The following is a 22,560-nucleotide window of genomic DNA, read 5'->3' on the forward strand; positions in this document are numbered from 1 at the left end:
TGCTCTTCTTCCTGACTCTTGCACGCGTGCGCGCTCTCTCACACTCTCTCTCTTAAATAAAGATCTTTAAAAAAATAAAAAGAGGTGGCATTTTAAAACTATAATTTGTATATTTATATATGAAATATACTGGGCAGTTCATTTGATTGGGACAGAGTAATAATGATGGGAAACTAGTTGTATAGTTCTCATGCTAGCCAGTTATGTTCTTTACAGCATTTGACCAGGACTGTTTGTTCGATGTGTGTGCCGTGGGTCACAGTGAAATCACTGTATTGGGGAAAAACCATTGAGGACATATATATGCCATTTAAGATCATCTTTTTTTTTAAATAAAGGGTTGCATTATTAAATAGCCAGGAAAAAAATTACATTTATAAAAATTCTAGTCCTGATTCTCTAGACCTCAGGTGCTGACACTAGGCCTCACTTTCATAAAGTAAAGTTGTGTTAGATTTCTCTATGATCTTATCATTTCTGAAATTCTTGACTGATCTTTTAAATTCTTAACTGATATTATAATTCTCATGTTGTATCCCTCACTGAGTGCAGTGATTACAAATTTTAAGTGCTACAGGACATAAAGTCTTAACTTCATTATACTTTCCTTTCCCCATAAATGCTTAGAAATCCAGTCTTTAAAATTTAATTTCTTCTACAGTCTGAGTTGTTAGTTTGTGCTGACTTAGCTCCTTTTAAATGTTCCACTTAATTACAAGGTATCTGTCCTGTAGATTTGGGAAATAAATATTTAGTGTTACTTGGAACACTAGTTCTGCAAAATCTTTCCAGAAGAAAGTTCCATAATTAAACAGGTTTGGGGAAACATTATATATTATTTTACTTTTTAAGAGATTCACTATTCATATTAGATTATTAAAGCTTTTGAAAGTTGGGTTTTTGGGTTTTTTTTTTTTGTTTTTTTTTAAGCTTTTTAAAGTCTTAACAGTAAAGAAATCCTCTGTCTAGGGGTGCCTAGCTGGTTCATTTGGTGGAAGTGTGACTCTTGATCTCAGGGTTGTAAGGTCAAGCCCCACATTGGGTGTGGAGCCTACTTAAAAAAAAAGAAATCCTCTAGATTTTCTTAATTTAGTATTACATACTTATTTGATATTGGACTTCTTGTAACAAACATCAGTGGCCCACAGAATTGGAGGGAGAGCTGACAAATACATTGTATATTTATATACCAATTTTTATTTTTATTTGACTTGGATATATGTGCATTTTTATGCTCACTTATATCTGTATACTACAAGTTTTCATTATTCAAACCACATGATTCTTGTGCCATTATTACCTAGGTGTTTTATTTCATTGGAGTTTAATTTAAAAAAAAAACTTAATGGATTTCTAATGTAAAAAAGAAAAAGATGTACTACTTCACTTGATATTTTTATCCCAAATGTTAATTATAAATTGTAAAGCTTAATTTAAATAACTTAAATGCTTGGGGCACCTGGCTGGCTCAGTTGCCATGGAACTCTTGATCTCAGGGTTGTGAGTTCGAGTCCCATGTTGGGTGTAGAGATTACTTAGAAATACATCTTTTAAAAAACAAATAACTTAAATGTTTTATTTTATAGTGTGGACTCATACTATAATAAATTCACTAATTCTGCTTTCTGTATGTATATCTGTAGTCCTGTCGATTAGGTCAGCATAGACCTATTTCTCGACTGTTGACGGATGGGATCATGAGAGTTGGATCTACTGCATCAAAGAAACTATCAGAAAAGTTGGTAGCAGAATGGTTTTCTCAGGCAGCTGATGGTAACAATGAAGCATTTTCTAAACTCAAGCTTTATGCACAAGTCTGCAGATATGACCTAGGTATTAAATTTGTATTTATTTTATAAAACCAGTGGTTGCAAAGTATGGCCCAATGTATCTGCTGTTTTTGCAAATAAAATTTTATTGGAACCCAGCTCTGCTCATCTGTTTACATATTGTCTGTGGCTGCTTTTGTGCTACAAGATCTGAGCTGAATAGTTGAGACAGAGACTGTGTGACCCACAAAACCCAAAATATTTACTGTCTGACCCTTTACAGAAAAAGTTTGCTGATCCCTAAAATAGGGATCCTATCAGGTAAGAAGAAATTGTGGGTATAAACAATTTCCTTTGCTTCTGTAGGATCTGATGAATTTGTGTTTTTATTTACGCTTATTAACATTAAGATTCTTGATTTGTTAATGGTTTAGAGATAAAATAACTTGTAGTTACCTCTACAACACCAAGAAAACAGTTCTTTGTTGGAACTAAGAAAATGATACCTATTTAAGACTTGCTTTTAACACTCTTGAATTAACATTGGATTAAATATCAATGGACTTTAGACTTAATCCAAGGAAACACAGAACCAAAATATTGACCCTCATTAGGCATCTCTATAGTATGAACCCCATGATAACACTTTTTATTTTATATCTAGTTAGCTCTCAGTTTAGTCAGTGTTTATTCAACTTGTGATTTAGGAACCCTTTGAATGGTTTGATGAAAATTTGCTAGATATTGTTTTCATTCAATTAATTATATCTAGTAAATATAATTTTGTTAACTTTCATGGGAACCATTTATTTTGTATGAAAATGCTGTTTACTTTTTCAGTTCCATTTAAAATTTGTTTCTTCAGTTTCTGGGCAAAAGAAAAAGCTTTATCTCCTACATTGTTAGCATGCAGCTAAGGGAGGGTAATTACCAAAAAGCATCAACTAGATTATTATTCACATAGTAGAATAAAAAAAGAACCAATCAGTGAAGTAAAGAATTAAATATCCTGCCTGTTTTTATTACCTTTAGGTCCTTATCTTGCTTCCCAGCCTTTGGACAGCTCTCTACTTTCCCAGCCAAATTTAGTTGCCCCTACAAGTCAATCTTTGATTACTCCACCTCAGATGACAAGTACTGGAAATGCTAATACTCCATCTGCCACCCTAGCATCTGCAGCAAGCAGCACTATGACAATGACTTCAGGTGTTACCATGTCTTCTTCAGTTGCCACAGCTAATTCAACTTTGACCACAACTTCAACTTCATCTTCATCATCCTCCAACTTGAATAGTGGAGTTTCATCAAATAAACTGCCCTCATTTCCACCCTTTGGCAGTATGAACAGTAGTGCCACAGGATCCATGTCTACACAAGCAAGTACAGTTCAGAACGGCCAGCTAGGAGGGCAACAGTCATCAGCTCTACAAACAGCAGGGATTTCTGGAGAATCATCTTCACTTCCCACTCAGCCTCATCCTGATGTGTCTGAAAGGTACCTTTACTATTCTTTGCAGAAATGTAAATATATTATGCTTCTTTCTGTCTAAGATAGTCCTTGTGAATGAACATGGAGAGTTTTTTGATCTCACCCTTGAAATTTTAGTTTTTGTAATGTTGATTATTTTATCTTTAAAATTATAATGCACACTCTTCATAAAGTCTTTAGCGTGGAATCCTAAAATCTCATCATGGGAATTAAGACCTTTAAAACCATTTAGTTCAACTATCCTGTGATGTTTGAATCTCTTCTGTGACATAACTGTTAAGTAGATTAGCCTTTGCAAATCACTACAATGATTTAGAAGTCACTACTGAACCAGTCTGTTCAGAGCTTATTAAGAGCCATACAGAGATTTGAATCTCAGCTCTGCCATTTACTGGCTATGTGACTTTAGGAAAGTTGTCTGACTTCTCTGAGCATGTTATCTGTAAAATGGGAGCAGTAGGATATAATGTACATTAAGTGCTTTATACAATGCTTCCAAACACATGAGTTATTTATGACAACAATGATGATTGCAGTTCTCTATTCCTTTTATGATGAAGGTATTGAGTGAGCTTCCCTTTTGACTTACAGGTTAGGTTAACATGAGCTTAGTAATATCTTTCAGTTACCCAGATGCACTTTGCTCAAAGTTAAACTTATTTATGTGAGTAAAAGCAAACTATTAATTTACCCAGATTGATGCATTCATCTTGAACATCTAAATAGATTTGGAGTTTTAAAAAAATCATATCACCATCAAAGAATGATGCTTGTGCACTATTAAAGTTACAAAGTGTGAAATGAATATGTGAAGGCTGTTAATGTAGTAGAACATTGACTAAGTCTGAAAACCTGGTTTCTTTCTGGTCTGGCTCTGCTTTGTCATCTTTAGCAGCTCAGTTAACTATCTTTGTCTCAGTTTTATCACTTAAGCATTAAGCTCTCTAGTGTTTTTGGATATTCTGTGGTTTTAAAAATTCTATTCCCTTTTTTAATGCAAGCCCTCTTAACATAAGGGTATTTGTATACCATGAAATTGTGTGCAGAGTGTTTACTATTCTATTTGGAGAGAAAGAGATGTCCCTTAATTTTTAGAGAAGCTCTCCAACACCCCCCACCAGAAGAAGGGGAGAGGTTATTAAGAACCTGCTTTTTGATATTACCTCAAAAAGTATGGTACAACTTTTTTCCTAACTGTATATTTCTACCTTAAATTTTAGCACAATGGATCGGGATAAAGTGGGTATCCCCACAGATGGTGATTCACATGCAATCACTTATCCACCTGCAATTGTTGTTTATATAATTGATCCTTTTACCTATGAAAATAAAGATGAGAGCACTAATTCTTCTAATGTATGGACTTTGGGGCTACTTCGATGCTTTCTGGAAATGGTCCAGACTCTTCCTCCTCATATTAAGAGTACTGTTTCTGTACAGGTAAGAATAATTTTTGCAAGTTAAACAGTTGATGTAGACAGAAATTAAAGCCAGGTTCTATTATATTTTACTTTAAGTGATATTATAATAGAATCCTTAGGGATTTTATAAAAGATAAACTTTACAATCATACCACAATAATAATGGAGAATAAAATGGTTGCATTTAAGTACATTAAATATTTCTCTTGTGTTATTTTTATAAACCAGTTTTTAAATTCATAAGCTAAAATAGAAGACCAGAGCATGGATCTATATAAACTAGAGTTCTAAATAAGATAGATTGCAAGTAAAAGTAGAAATTAATGATATTAGGGGTGCCAGGGTGGCTCAGTTGGTTAAGCTTCTGGCTTTTGATCTTACTAGCTCATGTCTTGATCTCAGGGTCATGAGTTCAAGCCCTACGTTGAGCTCCACACTGGGCATGGAGCCTACATTTTAAAGGGGTGGGCTGCTGGGTAGCTCAGTTGGTTAAGTGTCTTACTCTTGATTTTGGCTCAGGTTATGATCTCAGGGTCCTATGATCGAGCTCCTTGTCAGACTCCGTGCTCAGCGGGAAATCTGCTTGAGGATTCTCTCTCTCCCTCTCCCTCTGCCTCCCCCCCACCACCTCGCACGCATACTCTCTTGCTCTCTCAAAATAAATAACTCTTTAAAAAAATAAAAAATTAATTTAATGATATTAACTTGTTTGCAGAGATTGAATTATTTCTTTATAGACTATAGTAGGACTAATCAGTGGCAGTATTGATTAACTGCTGTGTAGAAATTTTAAAAGGTTTTTACATAACCTGTTAGTAAAACTGATTATTAAACACCTGTATAATAAAATATAATTCTTTATTTTTTTTTTTTTTAAAGATTTTATTTATTTATTTGACAGAGAGCAACAGCAGGAGCACAAGCAGGGGGAGTGGGAGAGGGAGAAGCAGGCTTCCCGCCGATCAGAGAGCCTGATGCGGGACTCGATCCCAGGACCCTGGGATCATGACCTGAGCCAAAGGCAGACGCCCAACGACTGAGCCACCCAGGCGCCCCTAAAATATAATTCTTTAGAACATAGTTTTAATTAGGTTTTGTTTAAATTTTCTAGTAAATGTTTTTAGAGTTCTAGACCCATGGTTCTTTCTATTTTTAGTTTTGGAAGTTTAACCTTTGTAATATTTGCCTATAATTCTTAGATTGTTCCTTGTCAGTACCTGTTGCAACCTGTGAAACACGAAGATAGACAAATCTATACCCAGCATTTAAAATCCCTGGCTTTTTCGGCCTTTACCCAGTGTCGGAGACCACTTCCAACATCAACCAACGTGAAAACATTGACTGGCTTTGGTCCAGGCTTAGCCATGGAAACTGCTCTTAAAAGTCCTGATGTAAGTATGTTTTACATGACCAAAGTTATTGAATAACTGTACATTTTATGATTTTATACAAAACTAAGTGCAGTTCTTTGTTTAGTTCTCATTTTCTGATTATCTTATAATTGGGTATTGATAATATATCACATTTTCAATAAAAGATTTTTCTATAATTGGCTAGTACCATAGTACCTTTATTTTTTATTTTACAGAGACCAGAGTGTATTCGACTTTATACACCACCTTTTATTCTGGCTCCAGTGAAGGATAAACAGACAGAGCTAGGAGAAACATTTGGAGAAGCTGGACAGAAATATAATGTTCTTTTCGTGGGCTACTGTTTATCACATGATCAAAGATGGATTCTTGCATCTTGCACAGATCTATATGGAGAACTTTTAGAGACTTGTATCATTAACATCGATGTCCCAAATAGGTACCTCTGTTTCTTTAAGTGTATCATTATATCATCCATTTTAAAAAATTCTCTCTCTCTCTCTCACACACACACACACACACACACACACACACACACACACACACTTTCATTTTTAATGAATAGAAAACTGTTTGGAAGGTAATGTACATTAAGTTTTGGGATTGTGCGTGCTTTTCACTTTTTTGGGTAGTGAATATATTGTATAATTAGAAATAATTTTGAGTGATCTTTGTTACACAGACAAAAGAGATTAAAGTCCCTAAATTCTATGTAATAAAGCTTGAGGCAGTGATTTCAGCCTAAGAAATTTTAAAGAATGGAACGAGAGAGCCCTCTGCAATTAAAAAAGAGCATCCTATAGCATTTACTTCTCTCAGGTACCATCTAAAATATAGTCCCTAATTAACTGAGTTAACTTCCTTTACTAAAATTGTTGACTGAAAATTTTCCTTTTAAGTGTTGGAATGTCTTCTGAAAATAGTGGCCTTATTTTTAGAATTCTTCTTGGTAGTAATTAGATATCATGCTCAGTTATTTATCAAGGCTGTAACTAATAGATCACAACAGGTAAGCCTCATAGTAAGTTATAACCTAATAGACATTTCTAGTAATATGTTTCAAGGCTAGTGAACATGGCATAAGAAAACCTGAAAGGCAGGTCGATGAAGTAATGTTCAATTTTGAGGTTTGGTTGTATCCTTTATTTTTTTTATTATATAAAGATCAGTTTCTTTAAGTTCAGAAATTGATTATGTGCAGAAATGTTTAATGAATATTGGGTTATAGTGGTGCTGAAGAAGTGGAATATAGAAACATTAATTTTATATTATTGGTTATAAAGATTTATTGACCATTTTTTATAAACCTTAGAGAAATACTTCATACCTTATTTCCTTGACACAATTTTGATTTTTTAAAATGCTCATTAAGTGAGTTTTGGAAATAGTATTGCTTATCTGTGAAGGATGAGAAAGAATAGAGAAAGAATAATACCACCTTTCCAATACAAAGATAGTATTGCCATTTTACTGAAAGTAGAAGTGAGATAATGGTAAAAAGGTCCAACTCCAGAGTCATGGTGACGTGGGTTCAAATCCCAGCTCTCCTACGTACTGGGTATATGATCTTGAGAAAATTGCTTTAGCTAGCTGAGCTTCCACTGGGAGAATACTGGGAGGATAAATAAATAAAATAATAAAATAAATAAATAAAATAAATAAAACTGGGAGAATAATTTTATCTCCCTCCTAGGGTTTGTTAGGCTGAAATGAGGTATTACATGTAAATTGACTGGGCATAATGCTTGCTATGTATTAAGTACTCAGTAAATCATAGCTGCCATGGCTCAGCCACAGAGTGCTTATGTCATGTACTTGCCTAATAAAGGACATGCGTGCAGAAAACACAACAGTGTTGTTTGGTCTGAGAAGTGTAGTCTTTTGTTTAATATTCTTCAACTTAAAGTATAGAGCAAGGGTTGGCACGCCACAGCCCATGCGCCAAATCTGGCTACATGCATTTGTTTAAGTATTATCTATGGCTGCTTTCATGCTGTAGCAGCAGAGTTATTGTTGCAACAGAATCTTGATGGCCTGCAAAGCTTAATATATTGGCCCTTTAAAGAAAAAGTTTGCCAATCTCTGGTGTAGAACAGTGTTTCTGATGAATTTTGGTGGTTCATGGACAGTTTTTATTTTAAGAAGCTATTTTTTTTTTTTTAAGATTTTATTTATTTATCTGACAGAGAGACAGCGAGAGAGGGAACACAAGCAGGGGGAGTGGGAGAGGGAGAAGCAGGCTTCCCGCTGAGCAGGGAGCCCGATGTGGGGCTCGATCCCATGACGCTGGGATCATGACCTGAGCCGAAGGCAGACGCTTAATGACTGAGCCACCCAGGCGCCCCTTAAGAACCTATTTTAATGTGTGTTATGAAAAACATAAAGTAGCATGCTAAACACTATGATCTTATGTATATTCTTGCTTATGACTTACATAAAAAGTGTCAGGCATTAAAATTGAGGGACTAGTTTTTCACAAATTTGAGCTCTTTTAAAACGTTCTCATATGATTTTTAGAAATACTTAATTGTCTCTTCATTCTGTACAACAGGGCTCGTCGGAAAAAAGGATCTGCTAGAAGGTTTGGTCTACAGAAACTTTGGGAGTGGTGCTTAGGACTTGTACAAATGAGTTCATTACCGTGGAGAGTTGTAATTGGCCGCTTAGGAAGGATTGGTCATGGAGAATTGAAAGGTAAAATTGTGCTTTGATTGTTAAGTACTTCAACTTCTGTTTTATGTTAATTAATACACTGTTAGGCCACATCTGGGTATATGTTCTGAATAAAATGCAGAGGTTATAAAAACTAGTTTTTTGTTTTCAAGAGGAATCACATATGTCTAGGTCACAGATGGCCTAATTCCAATTTTAAAAGGACATTTTATATTTTGACTATACCACCAGTGTTATTACTACTATTCTTATTTATTGTCTTCTATATTTTCCTCTTTCTGCTTATTATTCAGCTCATCCCCTGTTTAGCAAATACTAATTGATGGTGACATACATTAAAGTTAGGTAGATAAAGGATGTTGAGTAACATCAGCAATATTTTTGGCTTGATGATGACTCCTATTGGAGGAATTCACTAGTTTTAAAACCATTATGTTTTAACTTTGGTTCTAGAGGGCGTTAACAATGCTGTTACTTTGGATTTTTTTTTCTTTTTTTACTCTTGATATCCACAGATTGGAGCAGTTTGCTGAGTCGTCGAAACTTGCAGTCTCTAAGTAAAAGGCTCAAAGACATGTGTAGAATGTGTGGTATATCTGCTGCAGACTCTCCCAGCATTCTCAGTGCTTGCTTGGTAGCAATGGAACCCCAAGGCTCTTTTGTTATTATGCCAGGTTAGCTATCTTTAGTTTATATCAGATTTAATTTTTCATGTGCTTGTGTTTCTAGTATTATGTAAAATTGATTCTTCTTTTATTGAAAGAAAAAATAAATTCTCTTTATTTCCAGATTCTGTGTCAACTGGTTCTGTGTTTGGAAGAAGCACCACTCTAAATATGCAGACATCTCAGATGCTAAATACCCCACAGGATACATCATGTACTCATATACTTGTGTTCCCCACTTCAGCTTCTGTGCAAGTAGCTTCAGCTACTTACACTACTGAAAATTTGGACTTAGCCTTTAATCCCAACAATGGTAGGTGAATTGTTCTTTAAAGGTTCGCAAATATAAAATAAGTCTTGGATGATTGTGGCTGATTTTAGGCTGAAGAATGCCTCCCCAAACCTATCCTTGTCCGGTAAATGTTTCCGAAACCTATCAGTGTTAACCTTATATGACCAAAAAAGACTTTGCATATGTGATTAAGTTAAAGATCTTGAGATGGAGAGGTTATCCTGGGTTATGCAGGTGGGCACTAAATGCAATCACGTGTATCCTTATAAGAGGGAAGCAAAGGGAAATTTGATCATGCCCAAAAGAGGAGAAGGTCATGTGATGGAAATGGAGGGAAGGAAAGTCACAGAGAAATAATCCTGTGCTGCTGACTTTGAAGATGGAGGAAGGGGCCATGAGCCAAGGAACGCAAGGAATGTAGTTCTAGATGCTGGAAAAGAGAAGAAAATGGATTTTCCCTGGAGCCTCCAGAAAGAGCATAGGCCTCCTGGTTCCTGATTTTGACCTAATGACCAGTACTTTGATTTCAGCCCAGTAAAACTGATTTTGGACTTTTGGACCCCAGAACTGTAAGAGAATGAAGGCATGTTGTTTTGAGTCAACAAGTTTGTGGTAATTGGTTAAAAATGCAATAGGATACTAATACAAGCATTCTTCTACCTTATTGGTATTGGAACTAGTGCTGTGAATTATCTCATAAATATTTACTTATTTTAAAAGGCAACATTGATCATGAAATGCACAGGTTTTTGCCTGTGCTGCTCGCTACCTGTACATAGACCATAGACTTTGCAGCACATTTTATATTCCTTTCTAAGTTGATTTGCCAAAATAATTTACATAAACTGCCATAGTAGGGAATAACTCTTGTAGATAAACTTACAGATTACATTTTAGTAGAAGAGAAAATAAATGATATTCCATTGTTGCTCTGAGGTACCTTAGAAAATGGCACATCTCTAAAGTCACAAGTAAGGGGCGCCTGGGTGCCTCAGTCGTTTGAGCATCCCACTCTTGATTTCGGCTCAGGTCATGATCTCAGGGTCCTGGGATCAAGCCCCGTGTCAGGCTCTTTGCTCAGCATGGAGTCTGCTTGAGTTTCTATCCCTCTGCCGCTCCCCACCCCCAAATAAATAAATCTTAAAAAAAAAAAAAAAAAGAAGAAAAAATCACAAGTAAGGAGTATTTATTATTTTCTTCTTTCAGTGCGTTATACAATAACTTGAATGTATTTTATATACTAATAAAGAATTAGAGTATTGTGCGTAGTAGTCCATTTCAAATACATTTTCATTTCCAGCATACTGTTTGTTTTGTATTAGTTTTCTGTTGCTGCTGTAGCAAATTGACACATGCTTAGTAGCTTTAAACAACACATGTTTATTATCTTACAGTTCTGGAGATCAAAAATTTAAAATCAGTCTTAACTGGGCTGAAGTCAGTGTGTCTGCAGGGTTGGTTCTTTCTGGAAGCTCTAAAGGAGAATCTGTTCCTTTGCCTTTGCCAGCCTCTAGAGCTCACCTGCACCTCTTGCTCATGGCCCCTTCTTCCATTTTCAGCAGCAGCAGTGTAGCATCATCACATCTCCATCACTGACTCTAACCCTACTGCCTCCCTCTTATTAGGACCCCTGTGATTACATTGGACCCACCTGGATAATCCAGAATAATCTCCCCATCTCAAGATCCTTAGCTTGATCACATCTGCAAAGTTCTTTATGGTAACATATTCACACATTCCTGGGATTAGGATGTGGACATCTTGGGGGAGGGCATTATTCACACTACCACATGCTTGTTTATAATGTATAATTGTTTATATGGCTCCTAAAACAATACTTGGCACATGGTAGACATTCAATAGATGTTAATTAAATTAACCCATTTTGGTTAAAATTCATTAATTTATTTTAACCCTCCCCTAAAAATGACCGCGGGATGTGAATAATGGAGGATTTATTTATTTTACTTTCTTCTGTGTAGATGGAGCAGATGGAATGGGTATCTTTGATTTATTAGACACAGGAGATGATCTTGACCCTGATATCATTAATATTCTTCCTGCATCTCCAACGGGGTCTCCTGTACATTCTCCAGGATCTCATTACCCCCATGGAGGTGATGCTGGCAAGGTAACCGTGTTATAAAAGCTTAATCTAAATGTCATTCATTAACTTATTAATGGACTGATATATGAAATAAAACATTATTTTTTCCTGGGAAATTAACAAGAAGTGAGATTAATAGTACATTCTTGCACTCTGTCTTACAGATGTTACTACTTTGAATTGTGAATTATAAAGAGAATCTCTAAGGGTCTGCTGTCCCTGACTTCATGTTTTTCTAGACTACTTGGCTTTAGTCCTTCTTTTGTAGTTTTCCTGCCTCTTTACCATTGTTTCTAATCAGGTATAGGATCAGATTATCTGAGAATTAGTATATGCCCTAAGAGATGCCATTCAATCAGGGCTTCTCTCTGTCTTAATTTTTAGCATTTGGGAAGCAGCCTGTCTTGTCCTTCTATTTGAACTCAAAACTAATTGGGCTTCATTTGAATAACATCTTTATTTGAGTGAAATTGTATATAGTGGTTATTTGATTGTTATAGTATGCATATGTTTAGAATCTGCCCTTTTAAAATAAGGATCTTGGGGTGCCTGGGTAGCTCAGTCGGTTAAGCGTCTGCCTTCGGCTCAGGTCATGATCCCAGGGATCCCAGGGTCCTGGGATCGAGCCCCACATCGGGCTCCCTGCTCCGTAGGAAGCCTGCTTCTCCCTCTCCCACTCCCCCTGCTTGTGGGTTCCCTCTCTCGCTGTGTCTCTCTCTGTCAAATAAATAAAATCTTTTTAAAAAATAAAAAAATAAAATAAGGATCTTTCGGGACGCCTGGGTGGCTCAGTTAAGCGCCTGCCTTTGGCTCAGGTCGTGATCCCAGAGTCCTGAGATCGAGTCATGCATCCGTCTCCTTGTTCAGCAGGGAGCCTGCTTCTCCCTCTTCCTGCTGCTCTCCCTGCTTCTGCGCGCTCGCTCTCTCTCTGACAAGTAAATAGATAAAATCTTAAGAATAAAATAAGGATCTTTCTCCAGTTTTACCTTACATCTTTCCTTTTTTTTTAAACTGGAAAGAAGTGAGATTATTAGGGTGCCTGGCTGGCTCAGTTAGTAAAGTATGCAACTCTTGATTTCGGGGTTTTAAGTTCGAGCCCCACGTTGGGTGTAGAGATTACATAAAAATAAAAACCTTGAAAAAGTGAGATTATTGAAAAAATATATATGTATATAGAAAAGCACCAGTAATCTCACCACTTTAATAAAATCATTTTTACTTTTAGCAGATTACCTTTCTTTCACATGTATTTATATTGCAGCTTTCAATACATATAAATAAGTATAATCACCTTTTAACATCGTTGTTGTCCTGTAATTTGTTATATCATTCCCAGAATTTTAGACATTTAAGTATTTTATTTTTTTCTGTTATAGACAATGTTGTAATGAATATTTCCATGCATATCATTTTTCTTCTTTTTATCTATTTCCTTAACATAAATACCAAGAAATACATGGACTAATCTGAAGGATATGAGCATCACTTAATAGTTGTCCCTTCCTATTGCCATAATGCTTTCCAAAAAACTAATAACTGCATTTTATAGTGTTAGATGAACAAAGCTAAATTTAATTTACCTTTTGGATTGAGATGTGGTGGTCAGGAATTAGTTGAGGGAGTATTAGGAAGTAAGTTAGAGATTTCATTGAACATTTTGTATTTTTCAATTGGCTGGAAAGGTTTATACACACATTCATTGAACATGGGCTCGGCATAATAATACAAACTTGTTAAACAGTTGGTATATTAAATTCCTCATATAACTCTTAAAACTCATTCTTTTAATATTGTTACTAATTATGATCTTCTTACTAAGTACATAGCAATTGATTTTTTTCAATATTCTTTAGTATTTTTTTAAATTGGTGTCATAAGATAGACTGATTGCCATAAACCATTCTGTATATCTAGTGCCAAGGTATATCAAATGAACTAACACACTTTTAATTTTCTCTATTTAAGGGTCAGGGTACTGATCGACTACTTTCAACAGAATCTCATGATGAAGTAACTAATATTCTTCAGCAACCATTGGCCCTTGGTTACTTTGTATCAACTGCCAAAGCGGGTCCGTTACCTGACTGGTTCTGGTCAGCATGTCCTCAAGCACAATATCAGTGTCCCCTTTTTCTTAAGGTATTTCCATTTCTGTGCCAGTTCCTAAATAATGCTAATTGATGGCTTAATTCCTAAGAAATACAAGTGTCTAAGGTCTTATTAAATGCATTATGAAATATGACAAGATCACAAGGAAGTTATCTAATTATGAAATAGCTCTACTTTTTAAAAATTGAAACTAAGTTTGAACTTTTAATTAATCTTAAGTCATATTTCTGGGACCCTTGGTCTTATTATTTGCAGCTGCACATATGGAAGTTTAAATCTGGGTGAACCTTATATTACTTTTAATCTAACCTTTTCATTTTCTAGGTGAGCATATTAAAGTTCAGAAAAACTCATTTGTCCAAAGTCATAAATTGGTAGTAGACCCAGGACTACAGTCGGGATCCTTTCATGATTATACTGTTATTCTTTGAATTACATCATACTGCTATTATGCCATAATATTTTGGGGATTAAAGGATTCATAATTTTGTAAGAATATTTGATATTTAGGTCCATTTACTACGTCCTTAAAAATTTTTTTCTAGCTTTGTGTAAGTTGCTGTGTTAGACTATTAAGTGGTTTTCCAGTGCTAAGATTCTCAGACGCATAGTGACTTATTTATCCAAACAAGTTCATTAGCAATTGACATAACGAGGTTGAGATACATTATAAAATGGTACAATGAGATGTGAAAGCCCTATCCAGAGTTTGTTACTGCTGTTGCTTACTACTATTACAAAATAGGAAATTCAGATCTGATTCACTTATTCTTACATACATGCACCAGAAGTTGACTATTTTATTCCAGAAGTCATGCTAACCTCACTACTTGCCAATTGTTTTTTACATGTAGGATAAAAGTTGGATACTATGCTTTAGTTTTTGGGGGTTATAGTTTAGTGGGTACCTGAACCAATAGGCTTGTCCTCTCTTAAGCCTGTTGCTATTAAATCTTGATACTCTTGGCCCACATACCATTGAGTCAGTGACATTTGAGACTAAGCATTGAACTTCATAAGCACATTCATAAAGAATACAACAACTGTTGATCTGAATTGACTATTGATGCAATAATATATTTAGGGAGTGTCAGTCAAGGTAATGAAGTTTTATCATATGACTTTTCTTCCCCTTCCAATATATGTACAGTGGTCTATACAGATCTCATTACAAGAACATATTCCCAGTGTGTTTCTGCAAAATAGTAGTCGTTGGTGTTTCTTCAAAACAAAGGGTTCTTTGGTCCTTTGGGAAATGTTGCACATGCTTTCTGCCCACCCCCCTTTTGTTGTTATAATACATGTATGCACATTAAAGTTTCTGGAAAAACAGCAGTAAATATCACTGTATACCTACTATTTCCCAAACTTACTTTAATACACCAGAAAGCGATTGTGTAACACCAATGAATAGTTCATGACCTTAGTGTTTCACGGAACATTTTTTTAGGAAACACCACTTTACAAAAAGTCCAAGGGACTATCCAGATTCTTTTCTACTCAATATTTATTTGCAGAGAGGATAGTGTAAAGTGGGCATTCACCCTCAGATACAGTGTAACAAGATTAGGACTTCTGGTCTGAATTACCAGGTAAGGCATAATTTACCATAATTTTGTTCACCTTTTGTTTTCATACATTCCATTTTATTTCCTATACCATAGGCAATAAAACCACCTGATGTGTTTCTCTTTACTTGGAAAAATAATAGATTGTTACCTAGATGATTAAAAAATCTTTTTATCATAGAAATTAAATGGTAATTTCTGGTACTGACTATATTCATCTGATTTGTAGTGATATGCCATATGAGACTTTTGCTTATAACTTACAAATCAAGAGTTTATGGGCAGTTAAAAAAAAATACATATCTTTGGTTATATTCTTAAATATATAACACAAGAGTTTATATATATATATATATATATATATTACAGTTGTAGAGAAGAGATGACCTAAATATAAAATAGTACCTTTTACAGTATACAGAATGAGATCTAAGAGTTTCTCCATCTCTCATAGTTTTTTTTTTTTTAACACTTTACATACATTGACTCAATAAACAAAAAATGATTCACTTTAATTGAAATTCCTTTCTTCCACTCTTCATTGTCATACCGAAATGGGTGTGACAGTTGTCACCAAGCCTCCATTATGAAATTGCATGGGCAAAGAAGGCACTATGCACTGTACTAGAGTGCTCACAATTCCACCATAGGTAACTTTGTTTAAAATTTATAGCTTTGTAAGCAGTATATTTGCATATGCTTACTCCTCTTAACATTTTTCAGTGCTAGACCTATGTGTATGTGCATAAAGTTCTATGTAACCTGTAGACAGACTTCAGGTTTATCAGTTTAGTGCTTCTTTAAACATTTACGCATCTAGGCGTGTTACACTCAGAAAATAGATGACTTTAAATGACTTTTAAAATAACTTTTAAATAACTTTTTTAAGGATTATTATGTGGTCTCAAAAGCATAGAGCTGACGAAAATAAAGTAAGATTGAATATAAGTTATGCACTTAAAAATTCTGTAATAAATTGGTTAAACAAGGAGAACAAGCATCTTTATAGTGGTGCCCATTCATTACATAGGTCTAAAATGTATTTCATCAAGGACGAGACCTTGGGAAAATAAGGTAAAACCAACAACTTTTCCATTTGGCTGACTGATTTCCTGTTTTTTTAGGCCTCTTTGCACCTCCACGTGCCTTCAGTGCAATCTGACGAGCTGCTTCACAGTAAACACTCCCACCCACTTGACTCAAATCAGACTTCAGATGTCCTCAGGTATAAGTCTTTTTTCCATTAAAGGTTCTCCATTACATCTTTGAAAGAATATAATGTTGATTCTTACATATTTCTCTCATATTTGGCAATAATTAACAGTTGTGTACCCTTGGATCTCTAGATGAAGTACATCATTCAGAATGAGTGCTTTTCTTTCTAGCATGTGTAATCTACTTTTGAGAGTTCTTTTTATGAAAATTAGTTAATCTTTAATCTCCCCAAGGACTCTCTATTCCATACCTTCCACCATTTTTTAAAGTAGCTTTGAGGGGCGCCTGGGTGGCTCAGTCGGTTAAGCGTCTGCCTTCGGCTCGTCATGATCCCAGGGTCCTGGGATCAAGCCCCGCATCGGGCTCCTTGCTCAGCAGGAGTCTGCTTCTCCCTCTCCCTCTGGGGCGCCCCTTCCTTGTGCACTCTCTCTCTGTCAAATGAATAAGTAAAGTCTTCAAAAAAATAAAAAGGGGCGCCTTGGTGGCTCAGTTGTTAAGTGTCTGCCTTCGGCTCAGGTCATGATCCCAGGGTCCTGGGATCCAGCCCTGCATCGGGCTCCCTGCTCTGCGGGGAGCCTGCTTCTCCCTCTCCCACTCCCCCTGCTTGTGTTCCCTCTCTCGCTGTGTCTCTCTCTATCAAATAAATAAATAAAATCTTTAAAAATTAAAAAAAAATAAAAAAGTAGCTTTGAATCTTAGATGCTATAATTGGGAACTGTTTCCAAAATCTACAGTGAAAGTAAATACATGACTTACACTTTTCAGGTTTGTTTTGGAACAGTACAATGCACTCTCCTGGCTAACCTGTGACCCTGCAATCCAGGACAGACGCTCATGTCTCCCAATTCATTTTGTGGTGCTGAATCAGTTATATAACTTTATCATGAATATGCTGTGATCTTCATTCGATGGAACTGTGCAAGAAAAGAACAAGGAAAAAAGATATTTCGCTGCAAGATTAAGTTACAGTTATCTTCTCAGTGAAAGTCATCTGTGATGGGGTCTAATTCTTATTACTTCAACAAATATTGTTTTGACTTGGGGGGGGCTATAACCCTGCTATTTTTCATTGACTATACTGAACTCTTTAGGATGATGACTGATCATACAAAACGTATTATAACAGTTTCGTAGCAAAATTAACCTTTTTTTTCCAGTCACAGTATTTGTGAAAAGTAATGAGCCATAGTACCCAGTCATATTAAATGAATATTAAAAGCATGGAGAGGAAACATGAGGAACAATGAATTTCAACATATGGCTTCAGAACATCAAGATGTTCTTGTATTGGATTATAGTATCTAGTATTCAAAAATGCCTGCATCTCTTATTTATTGTAAGTTTTTAAATGTATAAATTGTCTTATATTTCTTAACCTCTTTTATAAAAATTTTCCTAGAAGGTTTATACTGCCTTCTTGCTTTAAAGCAATTGGTCTAAAATATATGTAATCGTCTTAATTAAAAAGTTGCAGTAGGGTTGCTTTTAGAGTATTATTTTTTTGTAAGGGGGTGGGTGGGACAGTAAATTTGTATTGTCTCGATGTACAGTTTAATGGGGATAGAGGGGGAATAATGTCCATACCATTGTGTGTGGAGGATTTACAGCTAAGCTGTAGTTGCAGAGTACATGTACAGTAATGAAGTTCACTGTGTTTATAAATTGAAAAGGTACTGGGTCTTACAGCATTTTATATATCACACCTTTACAGAATAACATGATGGCAATATACAAGTGATATTGTTGGGTGGTTTAACTTAGAATAAAATGAGAATTCTTCAGTTATATTTTGTACTATGGTTTAGGGCTATGACTAATATTTCAGGCCATTTCCAGTGAAAGAAACTTAGTTTTACAAGAAAAACATTTGCTACTGAATGCTTAAACTAATTTTGGTGTTTAATGTTACATGCTTAAATGTTTTTGTTTTTGGGTTTTTTTTTTCAGTTTTGACAGTGGCACATCTAGGCATGGGGATATTATTAATTATGAAAATTATCTTCAGGATCTGCTATAAGGTTGAAATTTAGCCCAGCTCTAGGCATTTTACAAATTATTTTAAGAACAGTCACTCTGATTGTTTGACTTTTTTTGTTTTTTAAATTAAAGATTGGGAATGTGTGTGAGAGTATGCATATGTATGGGTGTGTGTGTGCAATCAAACTGTGGTGTAAATAGATTCTCAGTGAATTCTGGTATTCAGACTCTATTCCACTAGTTAAAAAACCATTTTCTAAACTTAACCTGTTTCCTTTTGCCTTTTTTATTTATTTAATTTTCTTGGTTTGGAGATGGCAGTCCCAAACACCAGAGTCTGTACTTTTCTATTACACAGCTCAGATTAAGGCAGGGCATATGCCAAGGAGGTTCTCACCTCCCTAAAGAAGGGACTTGAATTTTAGGGACTTTAATTCACCCCTTCCTTCAATACAGCTTTCCCCCTTCTTGTTTGCACATGCCAAGAGAAATGCTTTTATGCAGACTTTACCCCCTTAAAAGGTTGTTTCTACAGTGCTGCTCACAGGAGAGTCCAAGTTAGCCTCCTACCTGTGTTGCTGACTTGAATTCACAGTCACCAAGTCTACCTATCTTTCTTGGAAGCAGTCTAGCAAAATTCGGAGTTTGTACATTCACTAATTCTCCACAAAGACAAAATCAATTGTATTTACAAAACTGTAATTCGGTATGTTTTGTTTTGTTTTTACTGAAACTTGTTTTGTAAATACTATATGCTTAGCTTAAATATCACTTTCTTATAAACAATATAACTTCTTCAAATTGTGTATATTAAAACATTAGCAAGTCTTGTTTTTTCTATGAAGAACACAACTGGTGACAAAGGTTTTCAATCACTTCTTCAAAATTACAATGCAATTCCAGTGGTCAGCATTTTTGAAATTAAAATTTAAAGATCTAATCTCTGCATTCATTTTTAAATTATGCTAGCACACTACAGATTATGTTGGCATGTTTTGTTCTGTACTTAAAAAAAAAAAAACTTGTCTGAGATTTGAGGGAAAAGATGCTTATTTGGAATTTCTATAAAAAGTATCCTTTTTAAAATATACTTAGCTCAGTAGTGACTTTTAAAAATAAAAACTGTATTCTCAGTTGTTTACTATCACTAGCTTATAGTAACCACACCTCAGTTTTGAAAATAGATTTTTAAAAAATTACTCCCTGACAGTTTCTTTTATATGGAGCCATAAGGAAGGAACGCAGTATACAATTCCTTTTTATCTGGAATCAGGGAGTAGTTCCCAAATATACAGGATTTACTGATAAGATTTTTTTTCTTCCCTTCATATATAAATTCACACTTAAATAGAAAATTGCTAAATAGCCATTAGAAAAGGTCAGGAGACTTACTTCAGAAAAAAAAAATTAAGCCTTTTGTGCAGGATGATGGATCTGACTTACTAATGTAATGTCACAGACAAGTATGGGTAGTATTTTTTTGTTTGTTTAAATGGTAAGCAAAATAATATATTCTTTATACCAGTTGATCACCAACACCTTGACTTCTTTGTTACAGTGCTAATGTCTGTTTTTTGTGCAGTTATCCATTACCAAGCAGGGTGGAAGTTCAGTATTTTGGCATTTAAAAAGATTAGTTATATAATGTCTGCTTCCAACCAGTGAGAAACATCTAGCCATACTTTCTTATGCAAGCCATTCAGTTATCAGGACTGTGAATTAACACTGTATGAATAAATTTCTGTACACCTTATTGTTTGGCCAGAAGGCCACCAAGTGTACTTATATGTAATCCTTAAATTTTAAAGTAGGTGTAATTTTTAAATCTTTCTAAACTTTTCTTAAACCACTAAAATTAAGCTCTTACTACTTAGTCAACTATCCTCAGCTGTATTCGTACTCAATTGTCAGTATGGCACAGATTACTGTATTAAAATATTCTCCTTCCGTCTTCGTATTTACCTTCTGAGGTAATTTTTTAACTTAATGTGTTACTACAAAGATTTGCAGATCTTTAATCAAGCACTATGTTAATACTGTAATATCAAAATACTATGTTGCATTATTTAAAATGTTCAAATTGAATACATTAAAAGGAAGTTTTTAAATGCTGTCGCATCATATAATTTGCTCTTCATCCACTATGGCATCACATATCAGTCTGTTAATACATTTAATGTTGCATGAGTAATGTTTTGGTCTGGGTTTCCTCTTAAGATTTTAGTTTGTCTAAATTAAGGAAAAATGTTTTTGACATACATTTTTTTTTTTTTGGCCCCGCTGTCCCCCTCCCCCACTCTCCCCCAATCCCCCAATCAGCTGGAAATCTTAACCTATTGGTTTTTCTTGGTGTTTTAATGGGCCCAGAACTGTGGTTTAAATTTTCATATGTGTTTTCTCTTTTGTGGAGTATTAATTAAAAAACTGGATTTGGGACCTAAAATACTCCTCAGGTCGATGTATTCATGAAGTTTTAAAATAGCTTTAGTTTTCAAAGTAAACTGGATTTGTGGACCTTAAAGTTACTGAGTTTAAACTACAAATTGTAACGTCATTACTGGACATGTCAGCATCAGCTCTCTCAAAATAGCTTGGTCACTTTATGAAGGGGCGTTTTAAAGTTGTTGTTTAGCAGTGACATTTAATATGGTCCAATTGCTTTTTTTTTTTTAATGTGACAAAAAAAGAATAAGGAACAAACACTATTGCTGCCGAATGCCATAACACTGAGTTGTACAAATTGTGATTGAGGAAATGAAAAGGTTTATACTTTTTAAAAAAAAAAAAAACTTCAAATGGAATAAATTATTCATGAAGCCTTCATTGTGGTGTCTCATTCTGTTAAAAATATTTCCATCTTAAACTTAATGTAAAAATTAGTATTTTTTTCATCATAAGTGGAAGGGGGGGATAACCTAAAAATTAATTGATGGACTTTTAATTTCTCCATCTGTGGTATTTTATTTAAAAAAAGATTTTAACTAAATGATTAATATACAGGAAAATTGTATATGTATGTACATATTCCTTTTAGGCTGATCAGTTTGGTATCCGTTTTCTAGTCTAAAGCTACTTTCAAATATTTCAAGCTTAGTTCAGTCCTATTTTTTTTGATCACACAGATGTTTTTGAAACATAATAAAGGGGTTCAGATATGAACAATCCATTAAAAATATTTTGTATAAGCAGCCATTTTAAATATTTTTGTACAAACTTAAGCTGAGTAAGGACAAACCCCAAAATTGTTGTGTTCATTTTGAAATAGTTTCTGCCAACAAAAATTTTAAAATAAGCCTTTTAAAGGAGATATATGTAGTTGGAACTTGTACCTTATTAAGTTATTCTTTGTCTTACAGTTTATATTACCTGTGATTTTTTTTTTTTTTTTTGGTAGCTTAAAACCCTTTATGGGTGCTTCTTGCTCTAAATATCAAAAGTCTTACATGGTCTGTCCCCTGCCTTCTTTTCCACAAGCCTCAAAATGGGCTTCTTTCCTGTGTTTTCCTCCCGGTCTCTTAGGCATATGAGTTCTTTGAAAGCCCTATGGTTATTTTTGCCTTAAGGCTTCCCCCACTTTCCACATACACACCCTTGCTTCAGACTAGGTCCCCAAGTTATATTCCTTTATTGTAATATTCTATATGGAGCCTTCATAAGTGTTTTTCACAGTTTGTATATTTGTCTCCTACCAAACAACCCCATGAGGGCAGAAATTGGGTCTATTTTGCTTACTACTGCATCTAGAATCCAACACAACATCTAGCACATTAGTAAGGCACTGAAATACTTGAATAGACTTTTTGTGATAAGTACCTCAAACTACAGTACTCAGTTGAAGCGTGAGTTTTGCAAATAATTTAAATGAACTTGTAAAATTCTAATTAGGACTATTTTCACATTAG

The 22,560-nt window shown here is 34.8% G+C and overlaps 1 protein-coding gene across 1 annotated transcript in view; it reads left to right on the forward strand.

Annotated features, from left to right (window-relative positions):
• MED13 (mediator complex subunit 13) overlaps nt 1–21,478 on the forward strand; it is a 101,820-nt gene extending 80,342 nt beyond the window's left edge. The window contains exons 19-30 of the mRNA XM_032429302.1: nt 1,644–1,833; nt 2,802–3,264; nt 4,479–4,698; nt 5,879–6,070; nt 6,268–6,491; nt 8,604–8,746; nt 9,241–9,399; nt 9,515–9,703; nt 11,665–11,813; nt 13,755–13,928; nt 16,591–16,691; nt 17,447–21,478. Of these exons, the coding sequence (XP_032285193.1) occupies nt 1,644–1,833; nt 2,802–3,264; nt 4,479–4,698; nt 5,879–6,070; nt 6,268–6,491; nt 8,604–8,746; nt 9,241–9,399; nt 9,515–9,703; nt 11,665–11,813; nt 13,755–13,928; nt 16,591–16,691; nt 17,447–17,579 (2,337 nt within the window). The 3' untranslated portion in view covers nt 17,580–21,478. The remainder of the gene's footprint in view (nt 1–1,643; nt 1,834–2,801; nt 3,265–4,478; nt 4,699–5,878; nt 6,071–6,267; nt 6,492–8,603; nt 8,747–9,240; nt 9,400–9,514; nt 9,704–11,664; nt 11,814–13,754; nt 13,929–16,590; nt 16,692–17,446) is intronic.
• The last annotated feature ends 1,082 nt before the right edge of the window (nt 21,479–22,560 follow it).

The sequence above is a fragment of the Phoca vitulina genome, unplaced genomic scaffold, assembly GCF_004348235.1.
Source record: "Phoca vitulina isolate PV1807 unplaced genomic scaffold, GSC_HSeal_1.0 scaffold40, whole genome shotgun sequence".
In the NCBI taxonomy this organism is placed as follows: Eukaryota; Metazoa; Chordata; class Mammalia; order Carnivora; family Phocidae; genus Phoca; species Phoca vitulina.